The sequence below is a fragment of the Trichechus manatus genome, unplaced genomic scaffold (genome assembly GCF_000243295.1).
Source record: "Trichechus manatus latirostris isolate Lorelei unplaced genomic scaffold, TriManLat1.0 scaffold00179, whole genome shotgun sequence".
Taxonomy (NCBI): domain Eukaryota; kingdom Metazoa; phylum Chordata; class Mammalia; order Sirenia; family Trichechidae; genus Trichechus; species Trichechus manatus.
In genome coordinates this window covers 2009283-2036743 of record NW_004444115.1, presented here as the reverse complement: position 1 = coordinate 2036743, position 27461 = coordinate 2009283, and the positions used below count along the sequence as shown (strand labels likewise).

General features: G+C 40.0%; 1 protein-coding gene across 4 annotated transcripts in view; it reads right to left on the bottom strand.

Annotated features, from left to right (window-relative positions):
• Positions 1-21670, bottom strand: part of UGGT1 (UDP-glucose glycoprotein glucosyltransferase 1) — a 129918-nt gene extending 108248 nt beyond the window's left edge. For 2 of the 4 annotated variants that reach the window (XM_023741370.1, XM_023741371.1), the window contains exons 1-3: positions 21451-21581; positions 16170-16305; positions 1672-1754 (exon numbers count right to left, since the gene is read on the bottom strand). In XM_023741370.1, the coding sequence (XP_023597138.1) occupies positions 1672-1754; positions 16170-16291 (205 nt within the window). In that variant the 5' untranslated portion in view covers positions 16292-16305; positions 21451-21581. Of the gene's footprint in view, positions 1-1671; positions 1755-16169; positions 16306-19449; positions 19479-21450 lie in introns of those variants that run through there. The other 2 variants (XM_023741372.1, XM_023741369.1) reach the window with 2 other exon arrangements.
• Between the last annotated feature and the right edge of the window lie 5791 nt (positions 21671-27461).

The following is a 27461-nucleotide window of genomic DNA, read 5'->3' as shown; positions in this document are numbered from 1 at the left end:
TGAAAAGCACAAGGCACAAAACAATGTATATAGTAAGCCATCTTTTTTTACTGTAAGAATGAGAAGTAAGAATATACGTTATTTGTTGTAAAAAAAAAAAAAATTGAAGACTGAAAAAGAACTTAAACGGTAATAAAAAGCAGAGGACAGAAAGAAGAAATAGAGCAGAAAGGGAACGAGATTTCTGTGTATAGACTTTGAGTACTGAATCATGTATCTATTAAAAATTAAATTTTCAATTTTAAAAAGCAAAACATAAAAGGTTCTATAATGCATTAGCATCTTCAAAGCAGAAAGAGACACCAGAAAGAAGTACCTCAAAACGTTGTCAAATTGTTAATGGTGTCTACCTTTGGGTGGTAGGATTATAAATAATATTTCAAGTAAATGAAATGTTTAACACACCTTTATGATCAACTACCAAGAACTTAAACATTCCTATAACTTTAGTTGGGATTACATATCTTTACATGGAAGAAATTTCATTTTAAATGTCAGTTGATAGTTCATCATAAAGTCCACTTTGATAAATTTGTTGTATGAAGTCTTAAGCTAAAAGTAAAATGATTTTTTGATAATTTAAACAATTCTATAACACACAAGGAGTCACCATGAGTCAAAGTTGACTTAATGGCAACTTTTTTTTTTAATTACATAAAGATACTTGTTTAAACCTTTGTGTACTTACATAGGGAAAAAAAAAAGGTTCAGACATGACTTTTTAAATATGTGCTATTTTGATAAAAAATTTTACATTAAAATCCAATTCAGTTAAATATTAACAGCAGACACACAATTTCAAATATTTCTTCTTCTACAGGACTTATGCTTGTCAATGTAATATTCAAGGTTTTAGCAATTCCTATATTAGCACCTTTGACTATTAATATTTATACCCTACATAGGTCATATCAAATTGGAAAATGTTTGTGAAAGTCCATCAAAAAATGTAAAAGGGTGACAAAGAGTATACCACTCATTTGATACTCTGACACCCAAGTTGTGGGTGACTGACAGGCCTAATGAAAACCATTCTGGATAGTACTAACTTAACGATGTCTAACTTAACTGATAATAGACCAGTTGTGTAACTAAGCCAGTTGCCATCAAGTCAATTCCAACTCAAGGCAACCCTGTGTGCGTCACAGTAGAACTGTGCTCCGAAGAGTTTTTAATGGTTGATTTTTCCAAAGTAGATTGCCAGGCCTGTCTTCTGAGGCTCCTTAAGGTGGACTCGAACCTCCAAACTTTTGGATAGCAGCCAAGCTAGTTAACAGAGAGTTAACAATTTATACACCCAGGGACTCTGTTGTGTAATTACTAGCTCATAACAAAACAAAGAGTGAATCAAATCAGATGCTTATGAAGCTAGTGCAAAATGATTTAAGACGAATTTTACTTCCACAAAATATTCATATAGCACCTTAATAAAAGAACTAAAGAACAAAACCAATGGTGAAAAAAATCAAAGGTAGTGCTTACAGATAAAAGTTATAAATTGCTTTACTAATGATTATTTGGATTGTGCTGGCTCTGCTGGCTACCATCACAAATCGAGTTATTTAACAATATTTTCATTAACTATCATGCCACACATGCTATGAAAGAGATATTTTTTGTCTAATATTTTCCCAGACACCAATATCAAAAAAGCATTTGCTTCAATTTTACCGTGATCCTCTGATGATCCAATATTTTGACTGGCTTCTACAAAATTCCAAAATTTCTCTTGATTGTTTTCTGCTAAAAACTCACTGGGAGAAAAGGGAGAAATGTCAGAAATAAAACAACTTAATAAAATCTTCTACCGTAAGCTATACTATTTAAGAGAATAAACACAATTTTTAAGTTTACAAATGTCCATAGTTTGGCTTTTAACTAGTGCTATAAATATTGTACATAAACATGTAAATATATATTTATACACATATATGCATACATATATATGTATACATATACATGTATACATATTTATATACACACATAAATATACATATATACAATGACAAGTCACTTAAGAACTATTTCTTAAGAAACCTGGAATAATAAAAATGTATCAATACAGAAGTCCTAATATAAAGGAAGCTTATGCAACCCCATTAGTGAAAACCTTCTCTGGTAGTAGAAGCAGAATTAGGAATTGATAATTCCAACAGTAGTTCTGCTCACTTAATTTCTGAAAGACTCCAGAAAGTATAAAAACATATTTTATCTAAAGTTCTCCCACGAGAAAACATGAACCCCTTGAAAAAATTCTAGGAGACTAAAGGCAGCATGTTGTAATCTGTTTTACATCCATAAATACAAGATTTCAAGATGACTAAATTTTAGTTGGAAGTTAGCACTAACCTAATAAAATCAGGTCTTAGAATTTAATGACACCTTCATTTTTTTCCTTGACCTTACACCACTGAAGTAAAATAATGATCATCCTAAATTTCCTTTCATTCAAGAGCCTAAAATCTTAACAGAAAAAGCATGTACTGATTGAATGATTACTGTAAATTGTTATCTTCTCCTCCAGGCCATAATACTAAGGTAGTAGTGATCTTTCACTGTCTTAAAGCAAGCCACAGATCTGGATCTCAGCTTACCTAGCCAAAGGAAGACTTTCCCATTACTTGTCAACACTGGAGTGTACAACTTTCACTCTACTCCACAGCTAGACACAGAAATATGGGAAAAATAAGAAACATTTCCTGGTAATGCATAGCTTCTCTAAAAATAGGTTTCTGAAAATACCATTATCATAATGTATTCAATTACTCAGTGTCTCCTTGAGCATGGCATTTTTCTAGCTTTCTAGTAACTGATATAGACACTATACCAACCTTTTAATAGCTTTTAGTCTAAGAAAACAGGCACTGAGGCAGACATATTACAATATGCAAGTAAACAAATAAATTCAAGGATTAAATATGCATTCACAAGACAAGCTAATAGAAGGGGAAGGAATAATACACTCATCAACTGTAGAGATAACAGAAGCAAAGGTCACTGGGGCTAAGACCCTGTAAGGCCACATACAAATAAATATGCTTTTCATATAATTACAGGAAAAATTCTTGCAACTAACATCCTTTTTCATCCCACTGCATAAAATAAGTCTTACAAAGTCTAAGTTTGGGACAGACTTAATTGTTGATACTTGTTAAAATTGAGTGATGAGCTACCCTGTGACAAAAAGAACGAGATGGTGCCCAGCTACTACTACTGACGGTTCTAATCAAGGCCACAATAGATGGACCCTGATAGCATGAGAGAAAAATGTGGAACAGAACCTCAAATTCCTATTAAAAAAATAAAAAACCAGACCTACTGAACTGGTTGAGACTGTTGCCCTGAGACACTCTTCAAACCTTGAACTGAAACCAACCCGAGGTCACCTTGTAGCTTAATAACAAAATGGTTCAAAATATAATGCGTATCACCCATAAGCACTATGCTCCTTTAAAAAAATCACCTATACCAAACAGTCAACAATTACTTTAAAACAAAGATGAGAATGCAAGGGGGCAGGGAAACTAGATTAATGGAAATGAGCAACCAAAACGGAAATAATGAGAATGTTCAAACATTGTGAAGAATGTAACCAATGTCACTGAACAACCTGTGCAGACTGTTGAATGGGAACCTAAACTGCTGTGTAAATCTTCACCAAAAACACAATAAAATATATTTAAAAAAACAAAACAAAAAACTGAATGATGGGTACTGGGAGAGAGCATTATACCATTCTCTCTACTTATAAACACTTTAAAATATCTATAATAAAAAGTTTTTAGTCTATGGCAAAAAGAAAAAACCTGAATGTCTACCAGATAGCATAAATTTGGTAGCAAAGTTGTTTTCTTAGGTTTCCAAAGTTATTGTGGGAGATCAGAATTAGCCTTCTTTCTACATAAGACTAGAAGGTGGAGAAAAATTAGTATTTTAGGCACTATTCTCAGCATATTTACCCACATCCTCACAATCCTCAAAGCAACTCTGAGTTATGACCATTTTTTGAATAAAGAAACTGCAATTCAGAAGTTATTAACCTGCCTAGGGGCATAGAGTTAGTAAATGAAAACGCTGAAATATGAATTCAAGTCTATCTGATTTGCAGCTATGTCAAGCTGCATTCTTGGGCCATTATAATATGTTATTGTTGTGTGCCCTCGAGTCAATTCCAACTCACAACGATCCTACATGACAGAGCAGAACTGCCCCATAGGGCTTCCTAGGCTGTAATCTCTATAGGAGCAGATCGCCAGGTCTTTTCTCCTACACAAGCCACAGGTGGGTTCAAACTGCCTACCTTTCAGTTAGCAGCCAAGCATTTGACCACTGTGCCACCAGAGCTCCTTTTATAATATCTACCACTCAATAAAAGACTGTTGGTTTTGATTTTAATAATACTTACACAATATTTTTGCAAGTAACTGTAGCTGCTCAAAATATATTAGGGCTTTACTTCAATTAAATGTTTCATTTCATGGATATCCACAAAGATATTACTTCTTCATAAACATCAGGCCCAGTCTAAAAATATACACAGGGATAGTTTAGTTCCAAAGGGCTAGATGCGGGAAGACGAAAGGTCCACAGTAGTTACAACGACTTAAGGTGTGAAGATAGGTTTTGGCCCTTCCTCTTCACTCAAAGGCACAGAGTGCTGCAATCCTCCCCGGGCTCTGCCTGGACATGGGGGGTTAGAATTGTGGCCTCGCCTAGCTCGGGAGGTGAACGTGAACAGTTCCAAATAAGCGGAGCTCATTTCTTAGTTGCCTAAGAAATGTTCCATTACTTTGGCAATTTGTGTGGAAACAGCCATGGAAGAAGAGGCCTAAAATTGGTGAACCAAATGGCAAATGACCGGAAACATCATGAAAAGAAGGTGAAGTGTTTCTGATGGGGAAGGTGATGAAGGAACATTATACTCTACCTATTTTAGAGTGATCAAAGGAACTGGAAAAAAGTGAGAAATGAAGGCTGAAATTTCAGCATACTTTCTCAAAAGTCCACAGAATCTTATAGGACAATGTATAAAAAACAAGAAATGTGTTCGTGTAAATAAAAGTGAGAATATTAAGAATATTAAGCAGAGTTATCATGAAACATCTGTTACAGTTAATTATACAGAATTATTTAGGAAGTGAGGGAGCCCTGGTGGCGGAGTGGTTGAAGTGCTTGGCTGCTAACCCAAAGGTCAGCAGTTCGAACCCACCAGCCACTCTGCAAGAGAAAGATGTGCTAGTCTGCTTCCATAAAGATTTACAGCCTTGGAAACCCTATGGGGTAGTTCTACTCCATCCTACAGGGTTGCTATCAGTCAGCATCAACTTGACAGCAGTGGGTTTGGTTTGGCTGGGTATTTACGAAGTAAATCTCAGTAACTTAGATTTATACCAGACAAAACATCCAAAATAAGATTAACAAAAGAAAATGAAAATAGTTCACTTATAAGAGTCCTGGCTCAAACTAGGATCTCAAACATGATTCAATTACTTCACCTTTCTGAATATTCTATATCTAATAAAGTTTTTTTTAATGTATTGTCTTTTTATATATTGTTGGATTTGATTTGCTAAAATTTTATTAAAAGTTTTTGCATATATGTTCATAAACATATTGGTCTTTAGTTTTCTTTTCTTGTTATATCTCTCTGATTTTGGCATCCCAGTAATGATGGCCTCATAGGATGAGTTGCAAAGTATTCTTTTTCCAGTTTTCTGGAAGAGTTTGTGCTGAACTGGAAATTTTTTTTCTTCCTTAAATGCCATGCAGAATTCTCTAGAAAATTTTCTTTGTGGGAAAGAGATTAAATATAAATTCAATTTCTTTGATATAGAGGTGTACAAGTTACTTTTCTTGAGTGACCTTTGGTAGTTAGCGGAAATTTGCCCATTTTATATAAAGCAGTTCACAATATTCCTCAAATGAATGCAAAACCTATAATAATTTCGCCTCTCTCATCGCTGACATTCATCATTTGTGTCTTCTCTTTTTTTTGATTAGTCTGGCTAGAGATTTATAAATTTTATTGATCTCAAAGAACCAGCTTTAGGTTTCACTGATTTTCTTTATCGTTTTTCTGTCTTCCATTTCTTTGCTTTCTTTTCTGATCTTTATTATTTCCTTTCTTCTCCTTATTTTGGGTTTTATTCACTTTTTTTTTCTAATTTCTTAAGGTAGAAACTGAGGTTGTTAATTTGTGGCTTTTCTTCTCTCCTAGTATAGGCATTCAGTGCTATAAGCTTCCCTCTAAGTCCTGCTTTAGACCTTGGATTTGGCAGGTGGAGGTGTGGATATTCCATGCAAAGAACTGGACTAGAAAGGATGGAAAAAGCACAGGTTACTTAATACAGCTTGGATGGATGTTGTTGTTGTTATTGTTAGCAGCTGAGGAGTCGGCTCTGACTCATGTTGACATTATGTATAGCGGAACAAAACGTTGCCTGGTCTGTGCCATCATCATGATGGATACATAGTGAGAAATATTACAAGAAAGCGGAGTCCATGCAAAGACCTAGGGAAGCAAGAGTCTCATAATCAGCTGTCACTATGTGCTTGTAAAGATCCTTCTCCCAGGCCATTCTTGTTCTGAGAAAAAAACAGCAAAATCCTCAAATGTCGGAGGCAATGGGGTCAGCTCAGCCATGGCCGCCAGGCTCCCGCCTGGCCCCTGGCCGAGAAGGGACCAATGTCTCCTCCCCGCTGACCCCACCCCACCTACGTCAGGCTGGGCCATTCCCACAACCCACCGCAGGCCCTCCAATAAAGTTTTGATACTTGAGGATTTCAAACCATTTATCAGATGATGAAACATCACTATAAAACACATGCAGATAGTATTTTTATGCCATTTTATTCCTGAAAAAGAGAGGCATACAGAAGTGACAGAAGAAAGTCTGTGGGCTCTGACCTAGTGAAGGCCAGCTCCCACATGCCCCACCTTCCCACTGGTCCTTTATCAATACCAAACGAGGCTTTTCCCTTCAGAGAAGCCACTATTAATATACACAATAAACACAACAACTCTTCATTCACATTATCCTAGGGATGAAAGGAAAAATGTTACAAGATGAAATTCTAAACTGAAGATCACAAAGAACACAAAGTTCACTGAAGTAACACCAGAGTTCAAATTTCTAGCACTAATAAATATTGAGACTTACCAAACAAGCAAGCTGTTCAACCTACATTCATTTACCTTTTGGAAAGATCCTCTGCCAGACTTAACTATATTTTATTTGACACACAATAAAGATGCGTTGCCTTCCACATGAAGATAAATGAAATAGGATCCATGCCTCACACCATACACAAAAACAAATTCAAAATGGATTAAGGACCTAAATGTGCAAACTAAAACTATAAAATTCTTAGGAGAAAATGCTGAGGCAATACTGTCAGGCCTAGCTTTCAACAATGGATTATCTAATATAATAACGAAAACACAAACAGCAAATAACAAAATAAATAAATGGGACCCCATAAAAATTAAAAACTTTTATTTATCAAAAGACTTTACCAAAAAAGTGAAAAGACAAGCTACAGACTGGGAGAATATCTTGTGAACTATAAATCTAATAAGAATCTAATAAAATACATATAATAAAACTTTGACAATTTAACAACAAAAAGACAACCCAATCATAAAATGGGCAAAGGACTTGAATAGAGACTTCCACCAAAGCAGACATTCAAATGGTCAGCAAACACATGAAAAGATGCCCAATATCATTAGCCCTCAGAGATACAAATCAAAACTACAATGAGATACCATTTCACCCCCACTAGGATGGCTAAAGGGAGTCCTGGTGGTGCAGTGGTTAAAGTGCTTGGCTGCTAACCAAAAGGTCCGTGGTTTAAACCCACCAGCCATTCCACAGGAGAAAGATGTGGCAATACGCTTTTGTAAAGATTACAGCCTTGGAAACCCTATGGGGCAGTTCTACTCTGTCCTATAGGGTCGCTATGAGTAGGAATCGACTCAACAGCAAGCTGGTTTCGGGTTTAAGATGGTGTGATGGTTAAAACTGTGTGTCAACTTGGCTGGGCCATGATTCTCAGTGTTTTAATGTGATCACTCCCATGACTAAATATACTATGAGTAGCCAATCAGATGAAAGGAAGTCTCCTTAGGTATGTGGCCTGCATCTGAATATAAGCAGACGTTCTGGCTTTTTGCCTCTGGATCCTGCGGCAGCCTCCTGTTGTCTCAGCTCCAGTTCTTGGGACTTGAGCTGTCAGCTTATCTGCTGAACTTGGGATACGTCGATCTTCACAGCCTGTGAGCGGCACCCTGCTCTCTGACCTGCTGATCATGGGTTCACCTGGCCCTGCGGCCATGTCAATCAGGAGAAACCTTGTGGTCTTGCCTGCTGATCTTGGAATTCGTCAACCTCCACAGCCTGTGAGCGGGAGCACTGCTCCATGACCTGCCGATCTTAGGCTCACCAGCTTCTGCAGCTGCATGACTTGGGAGAGGCCTCTACCCTGTTCCATGGACTTGGGACATTCTAGCCTCTACAATCACGTGAGCTTTTTCCATGATATAAATCTCCTCTCTATATATATATTTATACGCTTTACTGGTTTCGCTTCTCTAGAGAACCCAGCCTAAGACATTTGGTACCAAGAGTGGTTCTAGACAAACAAAATTGTAAGAATGAGTTTTCTAAATTGGTTCTCAAGTCTGGTTAGTCTTAAAGATGTTGATGACTCTCTTTCCAGCAGTAAAGAGGCCACTGCTAGTCCATGGAGTGAGGTGGCAATACAGATATGCAAAATATCACCACCAGTAGATCAGGTATTGGTGAAAGGCGAGGCTCAGGGTGAACACGTGTGACATCTTTCTACAGCACTGTCAGAATGAGAAGTATAAGGAAGCTAGTTGGTTTGTCCTACTTTCGCTAGACAAACTGGTAAAAAAGGATGCACTCAGGGCTTCAGAGTCAAAGCTAAAGTGCCACATACATAACCTCAAGCCTTCCACTTGTGCTTTGAAAGAAAGCCTTATTTCTTGTAGTAACAGAGCTGAAACTGCTGAAAACCAAACCCAAAGCCTTAATGTGAGTGGCTGAATTACAGCACCAGCTCAATTGCCAACCTCGAGAGGTGTCTGAAGTTAAAGTAAGGGCTATAATTGGGAAGAAATGGGATCCTGAAACCTGGAATGGGAACATATGGGCAGATAATCAGGAAGCTGGGGATAACTGAGCCCGTAAATTCTCACTCCTGCCAGCAGAACCAGTCCCATCTAAAGAGATTACTTCAGGTTTGTCTGCTAAACCACCCTGCGCAGAAAAACCATTAGCCCCTTCACTCCCATCTAATGAGATTAGCCCTAGCCCAGCTGCCTCTAAAGAGCCCTTGCCTCAGTCATTGCGAGAGGCATCGCCTGAGGCAGATGCTTTACAAGATAATGCTGAATGTTCCACACTACCGATTCTGGCTTCTAGACCTATAACTAGGCTTAAGTCCCAGCAAGCCCTAAAAGGTGAAGTACAAAGCGTGACCCAGGAGGAGGTACACTACACTCCAAAAAAATTACTTGACTTTTCTAATATGTACAAACAGAAACCTGGGGACTATCTGTGGGAATGGCTATTAAGGGTGTGGGATAATGGTGCAAGGAACAGAAAGATGGATCGGTCTGAGTTTATTGATATGGGTCCACTAATCACAGATTGTTCATTCAATGGGTCAGCTAGAGAAGTTAGGAAAGGATCTAATAGTTTATTTGGTTGGGGTGCTGAAGCATGGATTACAAGGTGGCCTACACTAAATCAAGTTGAAGTACCAGACCTGCCTTGGTATACTGTAGAAGATGGTATCCAAAGATTTAGGGAAATTGGCATGCTAGAGTGGATTTATCAAGTTAGACCCACAGACCCACACATGGAATGCCCAGAGGACACACCTTTTACCGCAACTGTGGGAACAAATTTGTGAAGGGAGCTCCAGTATCCTTGAAGACTACTGTGATTGCTATTTTATGTAAGTCAGATTTGACAATGGGAACTGCCCTAACTGAATTAAGACACCTAACTACAACAGGGCTGGTTGGACCCCGTGGTAGTAGGGGCTAAGTGGCTGCACTCAATCCACAAAGACAAGGTGGGCATGGTTACAGTAATAGAGGAGTCAAAGCAATAATCATAGTCTGACTCGTATGGACTTACGGCGTTGGCTACTTAGTCATGGTGTCCCTAGGAGTGAAATAGATAAGAAATCTACTAAATATTTACTTGATCTATACAAACGGATGAATTCTAAGTCAGGTGAACAGCAGTCTAACTTCAATCACCAAAACAGAGTCATAGACCCTCAATAAATTCCCAGATTTGAGCGAGTTTAAAGACCCACAACCCCTTGAATGAAGGGGAGGCCGGGTCCCCTTGAGGAAGGACTCTAATACACTGCCAAAAATTTTTACTGTTAATCTTTCTCCCAGCCTTCCCCAAGGATCTACAGCCTTTTATGAGAGTGACTGTTCATTGAGAAAAGGAAATAATCAGACTTTTGGGGGATTACTGGATACTGCCTCTGAACTAACACTAATTCAAGGAGACCCAAAACCTCACTGTGGCCCAGCAGCCAGAGTGGGGACATATGGAGGTCAGGTTATTAATGGAGTCTTGGCTCATGTCCGTCTCACACTAGGTCCAGTGGGTCCCCGAACCCATCCTGTAGTGATTTCCCCAGTTCCAGAATGCATAATTGGAATGGACATACTCAGCAACTGGCAGAATCCCCAAACTGGATTCCTGACTATTAAATAGAATAAGAGCTATTATGGTAGGAAAAGCCAAGTGGAAGCCATTAGAACTGCCCCACCTAGGAAAATAGTAAACCAAAAGCAATACCGCACTCCTGGATGGATTGCAGAGATTACCGCCACCAACAAAGACTTGAAAGATGCAGGGGTGGTGATTTCCACCACATCCCCATTCAATTCACCTACTTGGCCTGTGCAAAAAACAGACAGATCTTGGAGAATGGCAGCAGATTATCGAAAACTTAACCATGTGGTGACTACAATTGCAGCTGCTGTTCCAGATGTAGTTTCACTGCTTGAGCAAATTAATACATCTCCTGGTACTTGGTATGCAGCTACTGATCTGGCTAATGCCTGTTTCTCCATACCTGTTTCAAAGGACCACCAGAAGCAGTTTGCCTTCAGCTGGCAAGGCCAACACTACACCTTCACTGTCCTACCTCAGGTCTACATCAACTCTCTAGCCCTATGTCATAATTTAGTCCGCAGGGAACTTATCACCTTTCCCGTCCACAAGATGTCACACTGGTCCATTACATTGATGACATTATGCTGATTGGAGCTAGTAAGGAAAAAGTGTCAATGACTCTGGACTTCTTATTAGTAAAACATGTGTGCTAGAGGGTGGGAAATTAATCCCCCCAAAATTCAGGCACCGTCCACTTCACTGAAATTTCTAGGGGTCCAGTGATGGGGGCATGTCGAGACATTCCTTCTAAAGTGAAGGATAAGTTATTGCATCTTGCTGCTCCCACAACTAAAAAGGAGGCACAACACCTAGTGGGCCTCTCTGGATTTTGGAGGCAACATATTCCTCATTTGAGTGTGCTACTTAGGCCTATTTATCAAGTGACTCGAAAAGCTGCTAGTTTTGAGTGGGGACCAGAACAAGACAAGGCTTTGCAACAGGTTCAGGCTGCTGTGCGAGCCACTCTGCCACTTGGAACATAGGATCCAGCTGCTCTAATGGTGCTTAAGTGTCAGTGGCAGAAAAAGATGCTATTTGGAGTCTCTGGCAGGCCCCTATTGGTGAATCACAGCGCAGACCCTTAGGATTTTGGAGCAAAGCTCTGCCATCCTCTGCAGATAACTACTCTCCTTTTGAGAAACAGCTTTTGGCTGCTTAATGGGCCTTAGTAGTGACTGAATGCTTAACCATGGGACACCAAGTCACCACGCGGTCTGAGCTGCCCATCGTGAACTGGGTGTTGTCCAACCCACAGAGTCATAAAGTTGGATGTGCACAGCCGCGCTCCATCATTAAATGGAAGTGGTATATTTAAGACTGGGCCCAAGCAGGACCCAAAGGCACAAGTAAGTTGCATGAGGAAGTGGCCCAAATGCCCATGGCCTCCACTCCTGTCACATTACTTTCCATCTCCCAGTCTGCACCTATGGCCTCCTGGAGAGTTCCTTATGATCAGCTGACTGAAGAAAAGAGAACTCGTGCCTGGTTTACAGATGGATCTGTGCAATATGCAGGCACCACTCAAAAAGTGGACTGCAGCAGCACTACAGCCCCTTTCTGGGACCTCCCTGAAGGACAGTGGTGAAGGGAAATCCTCTCAATGGGCAGAACTTGCACCAGCTAGGTGGCAATACCTTGTAGGGTTGGGGCAATGTTCTCCAGGAGGCTGTATATGCTCTAAACCAGCGTCCAATATATGGTGCTGTTTCTCCTACATCCAGAATTCATGGGTCCAGGAATCAAGGGGAGGAACCAGGAGTGGCAGCACTCACTATTACCCCTAGTGAGCCACTTGCAATATTTTTGCTCCCTGTCCCCTCGACCTTATGCTCTGCAGGCCTAGAGGTCTTAGTTCCAAAGGGAGGAATGCTCCCACCTGGAGACACATCACTGATTCCTTTGAACTGGAAGTTAAGAATGCCACCTGGCCACTTTGGGCTCCTTATGCCTCTGGATCAATAGGCAAAGAAGGGAGTTATCATACTGGCTGATGTGACTGATCCTGATTACCAAGAGGAAATCGGACTGATATTACATAATGGAGGTAAAGAAGAGTTATGTCTGGAATGCAGGAGATTCCTTAGGGCGTCTCTTAGTACTACCATGCCCTGTGATTAAAGTTAATGGAAAACTACAGCAACCTAATTCTGACATGACTACTAATGACCCAGACCCTTCAGGAATGAAGGTCTGGGTCACCCCATCAGGCAAAGAACCACGACCAGCCGAGGTGCTTGCTGAGGGCAAAGGGGAATACAGAATGGGTGGTGGAAGAAGGTAGTTCTAAATACCAGTTACGGCCACATGACCAGTTGCAGAAACGGGAACTGTAATTGTTATGAGTATTTCTGCTTTGTATGTGTGCATCAAATATTTTTGTTTCCTTCACTTATAAAATACGTAAACAGAGCTAGTGCATTTTCGATTGTACGCGTGTTAGTTGTATCATGTTACGCACAAGTATGATTTTGTAATTGTCTTTATTCAGAGATTATGTATGGTTTAAGGAGATGTGTACACGTACCAGGTTGACAAGGGGTAGACTGTGATGGCTAAGATTGTGTGCCAACTTGGGTGAGTGGGCCATGATTCTGTGTTTTAATGTGATCACTCCCATGACTGAATATACTGTGAGTAGCCAATCAGATGATAGAGAGTCTCCTTAGGGGTGTGGCCTGTATCTGAATATAAGCAGACGTTCTGGCTTTTTGCTCTCTGGATCCTGCAGCTGCCTCCTGTTGTCTCATCTCCGGTTCTTGGCACTTGAGCTGTCAGCTTATCTGCTGAACTTCGGATTCGTCGATCTTCACAGCCTGTGAGCGGCACCCTGCTCTCTGACCTGCCGATCTTGGGTTCGCCAGCCCCTGCAGCTATGTCAATCAGGAGAAACCTTGTGGTCTTGCCTATCGATCCTGGAATTCGTCAACTTTCACAGCCTGTGAGCGGGAGCACTGCTCTCTGACCTGCCGATCTTGGGCTCGCCAGCTTCTGCAGCTGCGTGACTTGGGAGAGGCCTCTACCCTGATTCATGGACTTGGGACGTTCTAGCCTCTACAATCGCATGAGCTGTTTCCTTGATATAAATCTCCTCTCTATATGTATATTTATACGCTTTACTGGTTTTGCTTCTCTAGAGAACCCAGCCTAATACAGATGGCTAAGAAACAGAAAATAACAAATGCAGACGAGGATGTGCGGAAATTGGAAGCCTTATTCATTGCTGGTAGGAATGCAAAATGGTACAGATACTGTGGAAAACGGTGTGGCAGTTCCTCAAAAAAACTAAAAATAGAACCACCATATGACCCAGCAATTCCACTCCTACATATATACCCAAAAGACTTGACAGCAGAGCCTCAAACAGAGACACCAATGTTCACTGCAATGCTTATTCACAATAGCCAAAAGGTGAAAACAACCTAAATGCCCATCGACAAATGAATGGATAAACAAAATGTGGTACATACATATAACAGAATACCACTCAGCCAGTAGGAGAAATGAAGTCTTGATATGTACTACAATATGGACAGAGCTGGAAGACATTATGCTAAGTGAAGTAAGTCAATTACGAAAGGACAAATATTGTATGACCTCACTTATATAAAGAGATAAGGACAGGCAAACGTATACAGACCAAAGTTTATTAGTCGTAACCAGAGGCAGGAGGGAGGGGTGAAGGCAGAGTTAACGGTGATAGAAAAATCACATTGATTAAGCATAGGTTTGCACAGCTGATTACTGTAATTACTGTCAATAAATTGTACACTTGTTAAAAGTTGAATTGCCAGAAGTTGTGTGATAGATATATTTACAATGACAACAACAACAACAAAAGAAATGAGTAGCTGCTGAAGCTGCTTATGTACAGGCAAACACCTCATGGGATCTGTTTCCTTGGTTTGGAGGTTTAGGGTCATGGTTTCTTGGGGCATCCTGGTTAATTGGCCTAATAATGTGTTTAGTCCTTCTGTCCTACCTCCTAGCTTGTTGCATAGTGCCTGGGGTCTTAAAAGTTTGCAAGTGACCATCTAGGGGACAACAATTGGTCTCTATTCACCTAGAGCAACAGAGGAAGAAGGAGAGCCAGGAATAGGAGGAGGAGATGAAATGTTTGGCTAATTGCCACCATGAACAACTGCCTCCTTTGCCATGAAATCATAAGAACTGGCTAGTGCTCAGCTACCATTACTATACATTTTGTTCAAAGAGTCTATTGAAGACTCCTGATCAAAGAACAGAATTTCAGATTCTCGTGGACTCCAGAATTTCTGGAGCCATGAAGGCTAGACAAACCTCTGAAACTACTGCCCTGAGATAATCTTGAAACTTTAAACCAAAAGTAACCCCTGAAGTCTTCTTAAAACCAAACAATAATTTAGCTTAACTAGTAAAGAATGTCTGCCTTGAGCACTGTGCTCTTTCAAGATCTATACGGGATCACGCTGACAACGGCAACTCAAATGATTAGATAGGAACCTTAGGGGGCAGTGAGTTTATGTTAATGAGGGAGGAACAAATTTGGAAAAGGAGAGTGAGAATGGCTGCACAACTCGAAGAATGTAATCAATGTCACTGAATTGTACACACAGAAATTGTTGAAGTAATGTATGCTTTGCTGTGTGTATTCTCAACAACAAAATAAATTTCTTTTAAAAAGTGCCCACCCATAAACATACAAAACTGCAAAGAGAGGTGTCTATGTATTATAAATACTAGCTAAAAATACACTGGGAATATAAAACTTCCCAGAAAATTGTCAACTATATTGTAATTTATCAATTTTACGACTAAATTGTTGATTTTAAGACACACCACTGTTTTATGAAGCACTAAGAAGGAAAAATGCTGTCAGTTTTAATTGTAAGATACCATCTTGGATTTGATTAGAAATGCATCCTGATTTTGGAGATGTTAAAATGTAGAAAATGCACATCTCAAAACGGAGAAAACATCATTGCCTCAGCTTCCCCCTGCACTCTCTTATCTTGGGATCTTCTTCCAAGTCCTTATAAGAGGAACACAACCCCTTGCCCACCCCCCATCTTGCCAAGCTCTCTTCTCTTCCTTTCATTAAACACTTCTTAAAATCTTCCTCTAAGCAGAAAATTTCCTTTATGTACAACTGTCTCTTATAATGTTCCTAATTCCATATTTGTACTTTTCCTGGGAGATAACGACGTAATAATTTAACCAATTAAACATGTTTCAAGAAGCTCCTAAATATCTCTATGATTCAGTGTAGTCCTGTCCTATTAAAGAGAATCTGTGTCTTCATAGCCTTTGCACAGCACACAGAATAGTGCCACAATCAGAGGCTCTTAATAAATTCATCTGGTGGTGACAACCTCAATCCCTGAAAACCTGGACATTCTCACTGACAGAGCCTACATTTTTACACAAACATGTGAAAGAAAAAAAGTACCTTCTTACCTGGCTTCTAACAACAATGGGGTGGAAACCCATTTAGTAGTGAGAGAGGTCGTAATGGCCTTTGAGTCTGCCTTCACTGCGGATAATAGCCACAGGCAAGTGAGTGATACCAGAAGTCCCATCTTATAGCAAACCCCTGGAAAGGAACAAAAAAAAGTTTTGCGACAAGCAAATGTTTATACCTGAATCGTAATACTTGACTACACAAAATAAATGAAAGTTACAGAAACAGAATGCTTCTGAAATAGAATCTAATATCTAGATTGTTCAATAAATATTTGCTGAGTGACAAATAATTAAAGTTATGTGGTTGGTTACATCCTTTCCTACAAAGGCTCCATGTCATTTCACAGGGCGTCTATACTACACAGAGGTACCAATTACACAGTTCATGGCAGAACAGGTTGCACAAAACCATACTTTATAAAGCAAGAGAGGAAGTAAGACTGAGACTGATGAAAATGCAAATGATGAGTCTCACCTGGGTTCTGGAATACAGAAATTTAAGAATTCCATGTGTCCTCAGACCACCCTCTCAATCTACAGAATGAGGAAACAGGGGTCACTCATAAAGTGGCCTAGCTACATAGTGCCAGGTTTCCTGAATTCTACTCAGCAGTCTTTCCATAGTACTCCAAGATGCTAATAGATAATATCCAGACAATTGCAGAAGGTCTCCAGCTGCAAAATTCTCTGATCTGATTTTTCATCCCAGAAGAGTTTGCCTACCAGAACCTAAATCAGAAGCCCCAATGGAATGAATAAACTCTTATGGCCACAAAAGTGGATGAAAATTAAAGAGGGGATGTGACTAGGAAAGCACTAAACCATACTTGAGCTTCTAAATGTTAGCATGTAGAAGGTCAAAATGCATCACTGTCTCATCCAAGTTTTTCAATTTGGTTATAAAATCTATTGTTAGGGGGCACCAGTCACAATTAGGGGGACCAGTAAGTATCTCCTTTTTAGAAAAAGCATTATCATTTGTGCTAACATCCTGCTTCACCTAACACACAATATTCCTAAAAAAAATAATAATGAATAAAATGGTCAAAAGCAAAATAAATTATACCAAATAGAAAAGGGACTTTTAAAACAGTTTTAAGTTCAGGCACTGCCAGCTTATTCGCAAACAAAAATAACTAATATGAACATCCCATTTATAAGTAAAGATGTTGTTGTTGTTAGGTGCATCGTGGTGGCTCCAACTCTCAGCTGCCCTAGGTAGAATAAAATGAAATACTGCCTGGTCCTGTGCCATCCTCAAAATCGTTGCTATGCTTGAGCCCACTGTTGCAGCCAGTGTGTCAATCCACCTCATTGAGGGTCTTCTTCTTTATCACTGACCCTCTACTTTACTAAGCATGATATCCTTCTCCAGGGATTGATTCCTCCTGATAATATATCCAAAGTGCGTGAGATGAAGTTTCAGCATCCTCCCTTCCAACGAGCATTCTGATTGTACTTCTTCCGAAACAGATTTGTTTGTTCTTCCAGCAGTCCGTGGTATATTCAATATTCTTACTCAACGCCACAATTCAGATGCATCGATTATTTTCATAAAGATACTCTTAAGTATTTAAAAAAAATCAACATCTGTAAAGATTGCTATAGAGACTCTGCAGAAACAAAAGAATGTACACACACACGCAAATAAAATCTACTGAAAACAGGGCTGTCCAAAGGAGACCTTTGACAATGAAACCTGCTAGTCATGCTTCATGGCTCTGGGGGATCATAGGCCCCTTGAGCTTCTAGTGAAAGTTAGCGACATTTCCTGCAGAAAAGCAAGCAAGGACCTAAACTTCTGTGTATAATTTCAGGGCACGCAACAGCTTGCTTAAGACTATTTACATATACCTCACCCTCAGCTTCAGAAACTTGCTCTGCATGGTAGAACAAACAAATCAAAGAGAAAAACTTTTGGAATCAGGGGACCTAAATTGAGGCCCCAGTTTGCTACTTACTGGCAGTTTAACCATAGCATGTTACCTAACCTATCTGGTCACTAGTCTCCTTAACTATGAAACAGGAACTACACTGTCATACATTCTCTCATACTGTGGGAATGAAAAGGCAATATGCAAATCATTTTGTAAAGTACCAAGTGCTATACCAGAATTGTTTTATAAAGCATTTTATCATAAGAAAAAAAATCATCATTAATACAGGGCTTCAAAAATACATCTTGAAAATATACTCTCTGTATAGGGAAAAAAACTTTCCCCAAAAGTCACCAAGTTTCTAAACTGGTGACAGAGTATATGAACATGTTCCAGTGGTATTATGCTACAGATATGTTTATGACTATAGGGTCACTATGAGTAAAAATTGACTCGATGGCAATGGGTTTGGTTTTTTTTATGTTTATGACTTCTCCTGAAAGGACCTAGATGTGTAATTCCCAGGAAGCTGTGATTCCTGAAGAGGAACTGAAGTCCTGCTGCAAGGTAGCCCCAGGCAGACAGCATGTGTAGAGTGGGGAGGAAACTGGAAACAGGCCGAAATACCTCTGAGGAAACATTAGCATTCACTGAGCAATTACTCTGGCTGAGCAACATGCTCCATACTTACATACACCATTTTATCTAATCCTTACATACAATTCACCAGGCTGAAGTTCCTTGAGGGTAGGAACCAAGTCTACTTGGTCCAGCACAGTGAAAAGCACACAGCAGACAGTCCACAAATATGCTGCATGAATGAAGAAAACGTTGTTACCCCTACTTTAAAAGTAAGAAGATAAAGATCGAAATGGTGAAATCACTTGTCTGACTAACAAATGGCAATGCTTGGAACCCATACCTGTCTTTAAAGTTCTACAAAGCCAAAACCCATTGCCATTGAGTTGACTCCAACTCATAGCAACCCTATAGGACAGAGTAGAACTGCCCCATAGAGTTTCCAAGGCTGTAAATGTTTACAGAAGCAGACTGCTATAGATTTCTTCTGCAGAGCAGCTCGTAGGTTGGAACGGCTGACCTTTCAGTTAGCAGCCAAGCGCTTTCAACCACTGAACCACCAGTGCCCCTTAAAGTTCTATAATACCATGCTATTTCCTCCGAACCCTTGGGCTTTAGAAGAGGTAAGAATCCCTACTGTGCAGAGCCAATTGAGCAAAGAACTAAAGCCAAGTGAGAACCTGAGAGGACCAAAGCCAAGTCCAAGGATTTTCTATGGGCAGAGTCCATAGGACACATGTAGGTCGCTGAGAGGGGTGCAGTTTGACCCAGAAACCGTGGGACCAGAACCCTGGACCAAAAGAAAGCAAGGAACCAACCTCAAAAAACCCATACTTGGCTTCCTGAGAGCAGGGATTTCTGTATCCCACATTAGCGACACCCAGCACAATGAAGGGGATGAATGGGAGCAGCTGGAAAGGGAGGAGTGTGGCACCAAGAGCCAAGGCTTTACAAAGAACCTAAGACTAAGAAGAATAAAAATGAACACCATGAAGCAGATAACTGCTTTAAAACTATTTCAAATTAATGAAGTATCATGAGTCTATGTACCTGTGACTTATCCAGAGATCCCCTTGTACTGTTTTAAAAAAGAGAGCTCTTGGGGCAGGGTAAAGCACCATTAGAAAGGAGAAAGAGAGGAAGGCTCCAAACTAAGAGCTTTCCCACCCTGCCACCACTTCCTGGATCCCAAAGGCAATACCACAGGAAAAGGCAGAAGAAAGAACCTCAAGCCTTTTGTTTGAGGATGCCTTCGTTTTATAATGGGATCCCTTACCACTGTGGTCCTACTGGTCCTCAAATGTTGATTATAAAGATGAATGGTCTGAGAAGTAACAACGGTCAGAATCTGCAATGTGGCACTGCATGATCATAGCCATAACTCTGTGGCATGATGGATAAACAGGAAATTCTCTTTAACAAGTTCTATCACCATCTGTATCATCAACTATCTGCAGGATACTAGTCTGCGGCCCTGTTTCCTTACTTTTGAATTAAAGACACTATCTCTTGCTCATTTATCTGTAGTAAGATACAAGAAATATTAATTAAACCTCTGTTATGGCAAATAATTTTCAATTTTTGGAAAACAGAAGCATAAAAATTCTAAATCATCACCAACTTTTGTTTTCTTCCATTGTTAAACTGTAGATAACAGCTAAGAAATTCTTCAAAAAGAAGCTGTAACCCACAGGTTTATAAATGGCCACCTGAGTTTCAACATCCAAATATAATGATAGCAGTAACGAAAAATATTAGAAAGAACTCTTTAGAGTAATAAATTAACTTCTCAAATGATGAAAGTTAATATATATTAATGCCTATTATCAAAACGTTTTCCTGTGAACCACATAAATCAAATTTTGGCTAAAGGTAATTACTATATGACTAATACAATTTTTTGCATAGTTCAATTTATTCCTCTCAATTAAAACTGCATTGCCATATTACTGTACAAAGCAACATTTACTTCTTTTAATAAAAATAAGTTTTAGCTAAGTTTATCAAAAGCATGCTAAGAAGAAAGGCTACAATCATCCAAAATTTCGTAGTGTCGTTAAACAGCTATTAATAATGTCTTCAAACACCGACAAGGGTACAAGGTATTTCAAGACAGCACTTCATACGAAAATTGGCTGGTAAGTGCATCAATGCCTGTTTCCAAAACATAACTACAGCTAGTTTAGCACGGTAAGGGACGAGATCTCGGGACCTCAAATGAACAAAATATGCTTGTTCTCAGATCTGGCAAGAAATGCACAACAATCTACATTCTGGCCAAGGAACAAGAGCAGTTCACATCCATAACTTAATGGCGATTTACGCAGCTCCTAGTCTTCTGACAGGTTCCCACACTAAAAGTGAAACTGGATCATCCAATTTCCAGCCAACAAATCCTAGTAAAAAAACGGCTACCAATATGCATAAGCCATATTCATTTCAGGGAAAAAATAAATCTACCAAAGACACAAGACATTCTCCAACCAGAGTTCTGCAAACTGCTGGTTCTCAACCTACTTACGGTCAGGCTTGGTCCAAACTCACTTCCCCACTTCCCTCTGCACTTGGGCGCATGGGTTTCAAAGCGCTTCAATGAACACTCAGGGTGGCTAAACACAGCCAGCAGTTACCCCGCGGAAGCGATACCTTGCCCGGAAGACCACTGAGAGACAATTCGGAGCACTCGCGGTTAGAACTGGGTCACTGGCGGGGGAAACTGGGGGGGGGGTAGAAGCCCAAGGTGACCGAGGCAGAGAGTCGCCTCACACCCCAGACCTTCTCCTCGTCCAGGAAGCCTGCCCACGCCACCCACTCGGTACCTGTCACTGGCCGCGCAGCCGCGGCAAACGCGCCGTTCCCGTCCCCCTTCCTGCCCAGCCTGAGCCGCGCTTCGTCCGCGAAGGCGCCTGCGAGAACGCCAGGGCGGGGTAGCTGCCGCGACGGCGGCGGCAGAGCAGGCTGCGCCAGTGAGAAGCCGACACGCGCCTTTCCTGCGGCTCCGCTCACAGCCGGCCTCGCAGTGCAACAGCCGGGCCGCAAGCCACCTCTTTACTTCCGCTTCCTAATAGCGAAAGCCGGAGGACTTCCGGCTACCAAGTTGCGTGGGGGCAGCCCAGAGTGTCCCGTGGTCGCCGTCTTAGGTAGTAGTAAAGCGTGCCTCTCTGCTTATTTCCGCTTCTTCAGGGTTGGAGGTGGCAGCAGGTTTTTAAACCTTTGGGAAGGTGTGCAGCGCTGACAGCTTAGACCCAAAAAGTTTGAAACCAGATAGGAGTTTCTGCCTTTTTTGTGATTTGGAGTCTGAGGCGTTGTGGAGTCTACTCTCTTAAGCCCTTCTGTTAAAAGCACTGTTTCTTTATAAAGGAGAAATTGTCTTCGTGTTTCTGAGCAACTTTGACTTTATCTTAAACCCTAAAATTTGATAGCTTTCGTTCCAGGGGCATGGGGAAAGGAGACTTAAGTTTTATAAGCCGTCTTAGCTTATTGTGTACAGGCAGTAGCCAGTTATTCTACAGGGGTTGCTTTGTCCTTTGAATTTTTTGTTTTTTGGCAAATACAGTTCACTGTTTAAAATTGTTTTTAGAATATGCGACATTGTACAGATCGTTTTAGCCACCCGCAAGTGAATACCTCTTTTTGAAAGTATGTTTTTAACTATTAGGTCATAGTGAACTAAACAAAACGCCAAAGACGTATAAAAAGGACATTAAAAAGCCAGAAAATTTTGCCTGACTTTTCATTATGTGATGTAAACAGGCCTTCCACGAGAATACCAGAGTAATGATTAAAAAACACTTTTATTAATCTAATAGTTGTATGCTTGTACTGTACTTAAAAATTCTATAGCCGACTATTGGGTTTTCTGTTCCTGTCAGAAACAAAAGGAGTCAAAATAATGTTAAGAAATGAAAAAGGGCATTTTAAAACTCACTTCTTAAGGACCCCTTGTGATGGTAGCCTTACTAGTGTGTTTTCCACCCCTGTTTAAGTCACTCCAGGTGAGCCTTCCATAAGAAAGGAATTGTTTATCAATTCACCATGTGACAGAGTCAGCTTTTTTTTTTTTTTTGGTCTTTTGCCATGTGATAGATGAATATTTGCTTAGCTGTAAGATACACTGACAGGAATTAAACAAGAAAAAGGAATAAAATGCATCCAAAACAGGAAAGAAAGAAAACCATTTCTATTGATAGATACTTGATCCTATATATAGAAAATCCAAAAGAATCCACAAGAAAGCTACCAGACCTAATAAATGACTTCATCACAGTGACAGGGTACAAGGTTGTGATGGTTAATGTTATGTGTCAACTTGGCTAGGCCGTAATTCTCAGTGAATTGGCAGACATTATGTAATAATCTTCCATTTTGTGATCTGATGTGAGCGTCCAAACAGTTGGAAGCAGAGTTTCTTGGGGTTGTGGCCTGAATCCAATATATATGGATGTTCTGGCAAAGATTGCTCTCTCCCAATCTTGCACTCATCATCTTTTGAGTTCCAGTTCTTGGGACATGAGCCAGCAGCCTGCCACCTGATCTGCACATTTTGGATTCACCAGCTCCCGCAACACTGTGAGCCAGCAGCCTGCCGCCTGATCTACAGATTTTTGGGTTCATCAGCCCCTGAAACCACATCAGGAGAAGCCTCCAGCCTGATGCCTGACCCACAGATTTCGGAATTGCCAGCCTCCACAATTGCATGAGCCATCTCCTTGAAATCTCTCTATACATAATTATCTCAGGAGAAAGATGTGGCAGTCTGTATCTGTAAAGATTTCCAGCCTTGGAGACACTATGGGGCAGTTCAATTCTGTCCTGTAGAGTCACTATGAGTCTAAATCGACTCAATGTTCTTTTTTTTTTTTTTTGTATACATATTTATATATACACTTCACTGGTATTGCTCCTCTAGAGTAGCTAGCCTAAGACAAAGGTCAACACACAAAAATCAGTTCTGTTTCTGTACATCAGCAATGAACAAACCAAAAAGGAAATTAAGAAAATAATCTCATTTACAATAGCATCTAAAAGAACAAAGTACCTAGGAATAAATTTAACTGAAGAGGTGAAAGACTTGGACACTGAAAACTATAAAACATTACTGAAAAAAGTTGAAGAAAACCTAAATAAATAGACAGCCCATGTTCATGCATTGGAAGTTAATATTGTTAAGATGTCTATACTATTCAAAGCGATCTACAGATTCAATGCAATCCCTATCAAAATTCCAACAGCCTCTTTGGCAGAAATGGAAAAGCCATTCCTGAATTCATATGGAATTGCAAAGGGGCACTAAATAGAAAAAGAAATTTTGAAAACATGGAACAAAGTAGAAGGCTTCACACTTCTCAATTTTAAAACCTACTGAAAGTCTACAGTAAACAAAAGTGTGGTACTGGCATAACAATAGAAATATAGATCAAAGGAATAAAATTGAGAGTCCAGAAATAAACTCATGCATCTATGGCCAATTGAAAAAGGTGCCAAGTCCATTCAATGGGGAAAGAATAGGCTCTTCAACAAATGGTGCTGGGACAACTGAATCTCCACATGCAAAAGAATGAATTTGGACCCATATCTCATACCATCTAAAAAAATTAACTCCAAGTGGTCAATGACCTAAATTTAACAACTAAAACCATAAAACCCTTAGAAGAAAGCATATGGGTAATACTTTGGGACCTAGTTTTTGACCATAGATTCTTAGATATGACACCAAAGCACAAGCAACATAAGAAAAAAATAGATTAAATGAACTTGACGAAAATTAAAAACTTTTGTGCATCAAACAACTTTACCAAACTAGTGAAAAGGTAACCTTACAGAATGGGAGAAAAGATGTGGTGTCTGATAAGGCTTTAATATCCCAAATATATAAAGACCACCTACAACTCAACAACAGAAAGACAAGCAATGCAATTAAAAAATGGGCAAAGGACTTGAATAGACATTTCTCCAAAGAAAATATACAAATGGCCAATAAGCACATGAAAATATGCTCTATGTTATTAGTAATTATCAAAATATAAATCAAAACCACAGTGAAATACCACTTCACACCCACTAGGATGACCATTTTCAGAAAAATGGAAAATAACAAGTGTTGGAGAGGATTTGGAGAAATTGGAACACTGTATTGCTGGTGGGAATATAAAATGGTGTAGCCACAGTGGAAGACAGTTTGACAGTTCCTCGGAAAGTTAAACATAAAATTACCATATGACCCAGCAGTTATATTCTTAAGTATATACCCAAAAGACTTACAGGCAGGGACTCAAACAGATAGTTGTACAGCAGTGTTCATTGCAGCATTATTTACAATAGCCAAAAAGGTGTAAACAACCCTAGTGTCTATAAACATGAATACGCAAAATGTGATATATCCATACAATGGAATATTATTCAGCCATAAAGAGAAATGAAGTTCTCATACCTTCTAAAACATGAATGAACCTTGTAAACATTATGCTGAGTGAAATAAACCAGGACAAATTTTGTATGATTCCACTTATATGAACTATCTAGAAGAGGAAAATGCATGGAGACAAAAGTTTATTTATGGTTACCAGGGACTGTGGAAAGTAGAGAGTGAGAGTTACTGCTTTTAAGGAGTACAGAGTTTTTGTTTGGGGTGATGAAAGACTTTTGCAAATAGTGGTGATGATTGTACACTGGTGAATGTCATTAATATCACTGAATTGTACACTTAAAATTACTAAAATGGCAAATTTTTGGTATATATATTTTACCACAATGTTTTCTTTTTTAAAAAAAGGATACCCTACGCAAGTGTATAGAGACCAAAGTTTATTAGTGGTTACCAGAGGCAGACAGGAGGGAGGGGAAAAGTACTCAATGCTTACGGAACATCTAACTTTTGTTAACAGTGATGGAAAAATTTGGAAATGGGTAAATGTCTTAGTCATCTAGTGCTGCTACAACAGAAATATCACAAGTGGATGGCTTCAACAAAGAGAAATTTATTCTCCCGCAGTCCAGCACACTACAAGCCCAAATTCAAGACATCAGCTCCAGAGGAAGGCTTTCTCCCTCTGTCAGCTCTGGAGAAAGGTCCTTGTGATGCATCAGTCTTAGCTTGGTCTGGGAGCATCTCAGCACAGGAACCTCAGGTCCAAAGGATGCGCTCTGCCCCCAGCACTGCTTTCTTGGTGGTATGAGGTCCCCATGTGTCTCTGCTCACTTCTGTCTTTTATATCTCAAAAGAGATTGAAGACACTATCTAATCTTGTAGACCTCAACACTATAACTGCCACTAATCTTATTACATAGTAGTGATAGAGTTTACAACACATAAGGAAATCACATCAAATTACAAAATGGTACACAATCATACAATACTGGGAATCATGACCCAGCCAAGTTGACAGATATTTTGGGGGGGACACAATTCAATCCATGACAGTAAAGGTGATGGTTGAACAACATGAGGAACATAATAATATCACTGAACAGTACATGTGAAAATTGTTGAAATGACAAATGCCAAGTTACATTCTACAATTTAAAAAAAAAGGATACATGAAGTAGTAGTGCAGTCTGCCTTTGTCCTATCAACTCTTAGCACTTACTGTCTCTATCATTAATTTAGGTATTATTGTATAGTGCTGTAGCCCTCATGGCACAGTGGTTAAAAACTCAGCTGCTAACCAAAAGGTCGGCAGTTTGAATCTGCCAGCCATTCCCTGGAAACCCTATGGGGCAGTTCTACTCTGCCTTATATGGTCGGTATGAGTTGGAACTGACTCAGTGGTGATGGATTTTGTTTTTTATATTTAGTGCTTCATAGCTCATCAAGCTTACTAAAATTGTTGGAGAATGATTTAAGATTGGTTTAAAAAGAGGAAGTAATTAAACTTTTGAACAACGAACTAAAGGAAAAGGGAGAGGAAAAACAAATGCTTAGGGAAAGGGAGAAATGGTGGGGAGCAACATTCAGACAGCATTTGTAACCTAGCATCAGTACTTGTCTAGATTCACAAGGGATAAAAACTAGGATCAGCACAAAGCTGGCTCCTATGAGGTAAAGGTCAGACATATCTCCACTCTTCAACTCATTCACCCTTTATGACACTAGCCATTCCCCCTACAGCACACTTTACTTCTCTGCTGGGTTCAATAATTCTTTGCAACGGCCACACAGAACTCACAAACCATACTCATACTTACGTAGTTTATTAGGGAAGTTACAGGCTTCAACTTAGGATCAGGATCAATTTGAAAGGAACAGAAACAACTCGGGATCAGGATCAGGAAGCACGTAAGCAAGGTCTGGAAGGCTCCTCCAAAGCAGAGAGCACATTCCTGCTTACTTCAGTGCAGGACAGCTCTCTCAGCTTTTCTTGGCTGTGCAAATAGACAGGACTCCCTCCTTCAGACATGCAAGCAGGCAGGCTCCCCTCTTGGCCATGCAGGCCTCCTCTCTGCCGTCTCAGGACAAGCCTCCTCTCAGCCCTCTAACGACAGGCCTCCTCTGCCTTTGGCCTCTGTCATGGTTTGAATTATGTCCCCCAAAAAATGTGTGTATCAATTTGACTGGGCCATGGTTCCCAGAATTTTGTGGTCGGCCTCCATTTTGTGATTGTAATTTTATATTAAAGAGTATTAGGGTGGGATTGTAACATTTACCCAGGTCACATCCCTGATCCAACGTAAAGGGAGTTTCCCTGGGGTGTGGCCTGCACCACCTTTTATCTCTCAGGAGATAAAAGGAAAGGGAAGCAAGCAGAGAGTTGGGGACCTCATACCATCAAGAAAGCAGTGCCGGGAGCAGAGCGCGTCCTTTGGACCGGGGTCCCTGCGCAGAGAAGCTCCT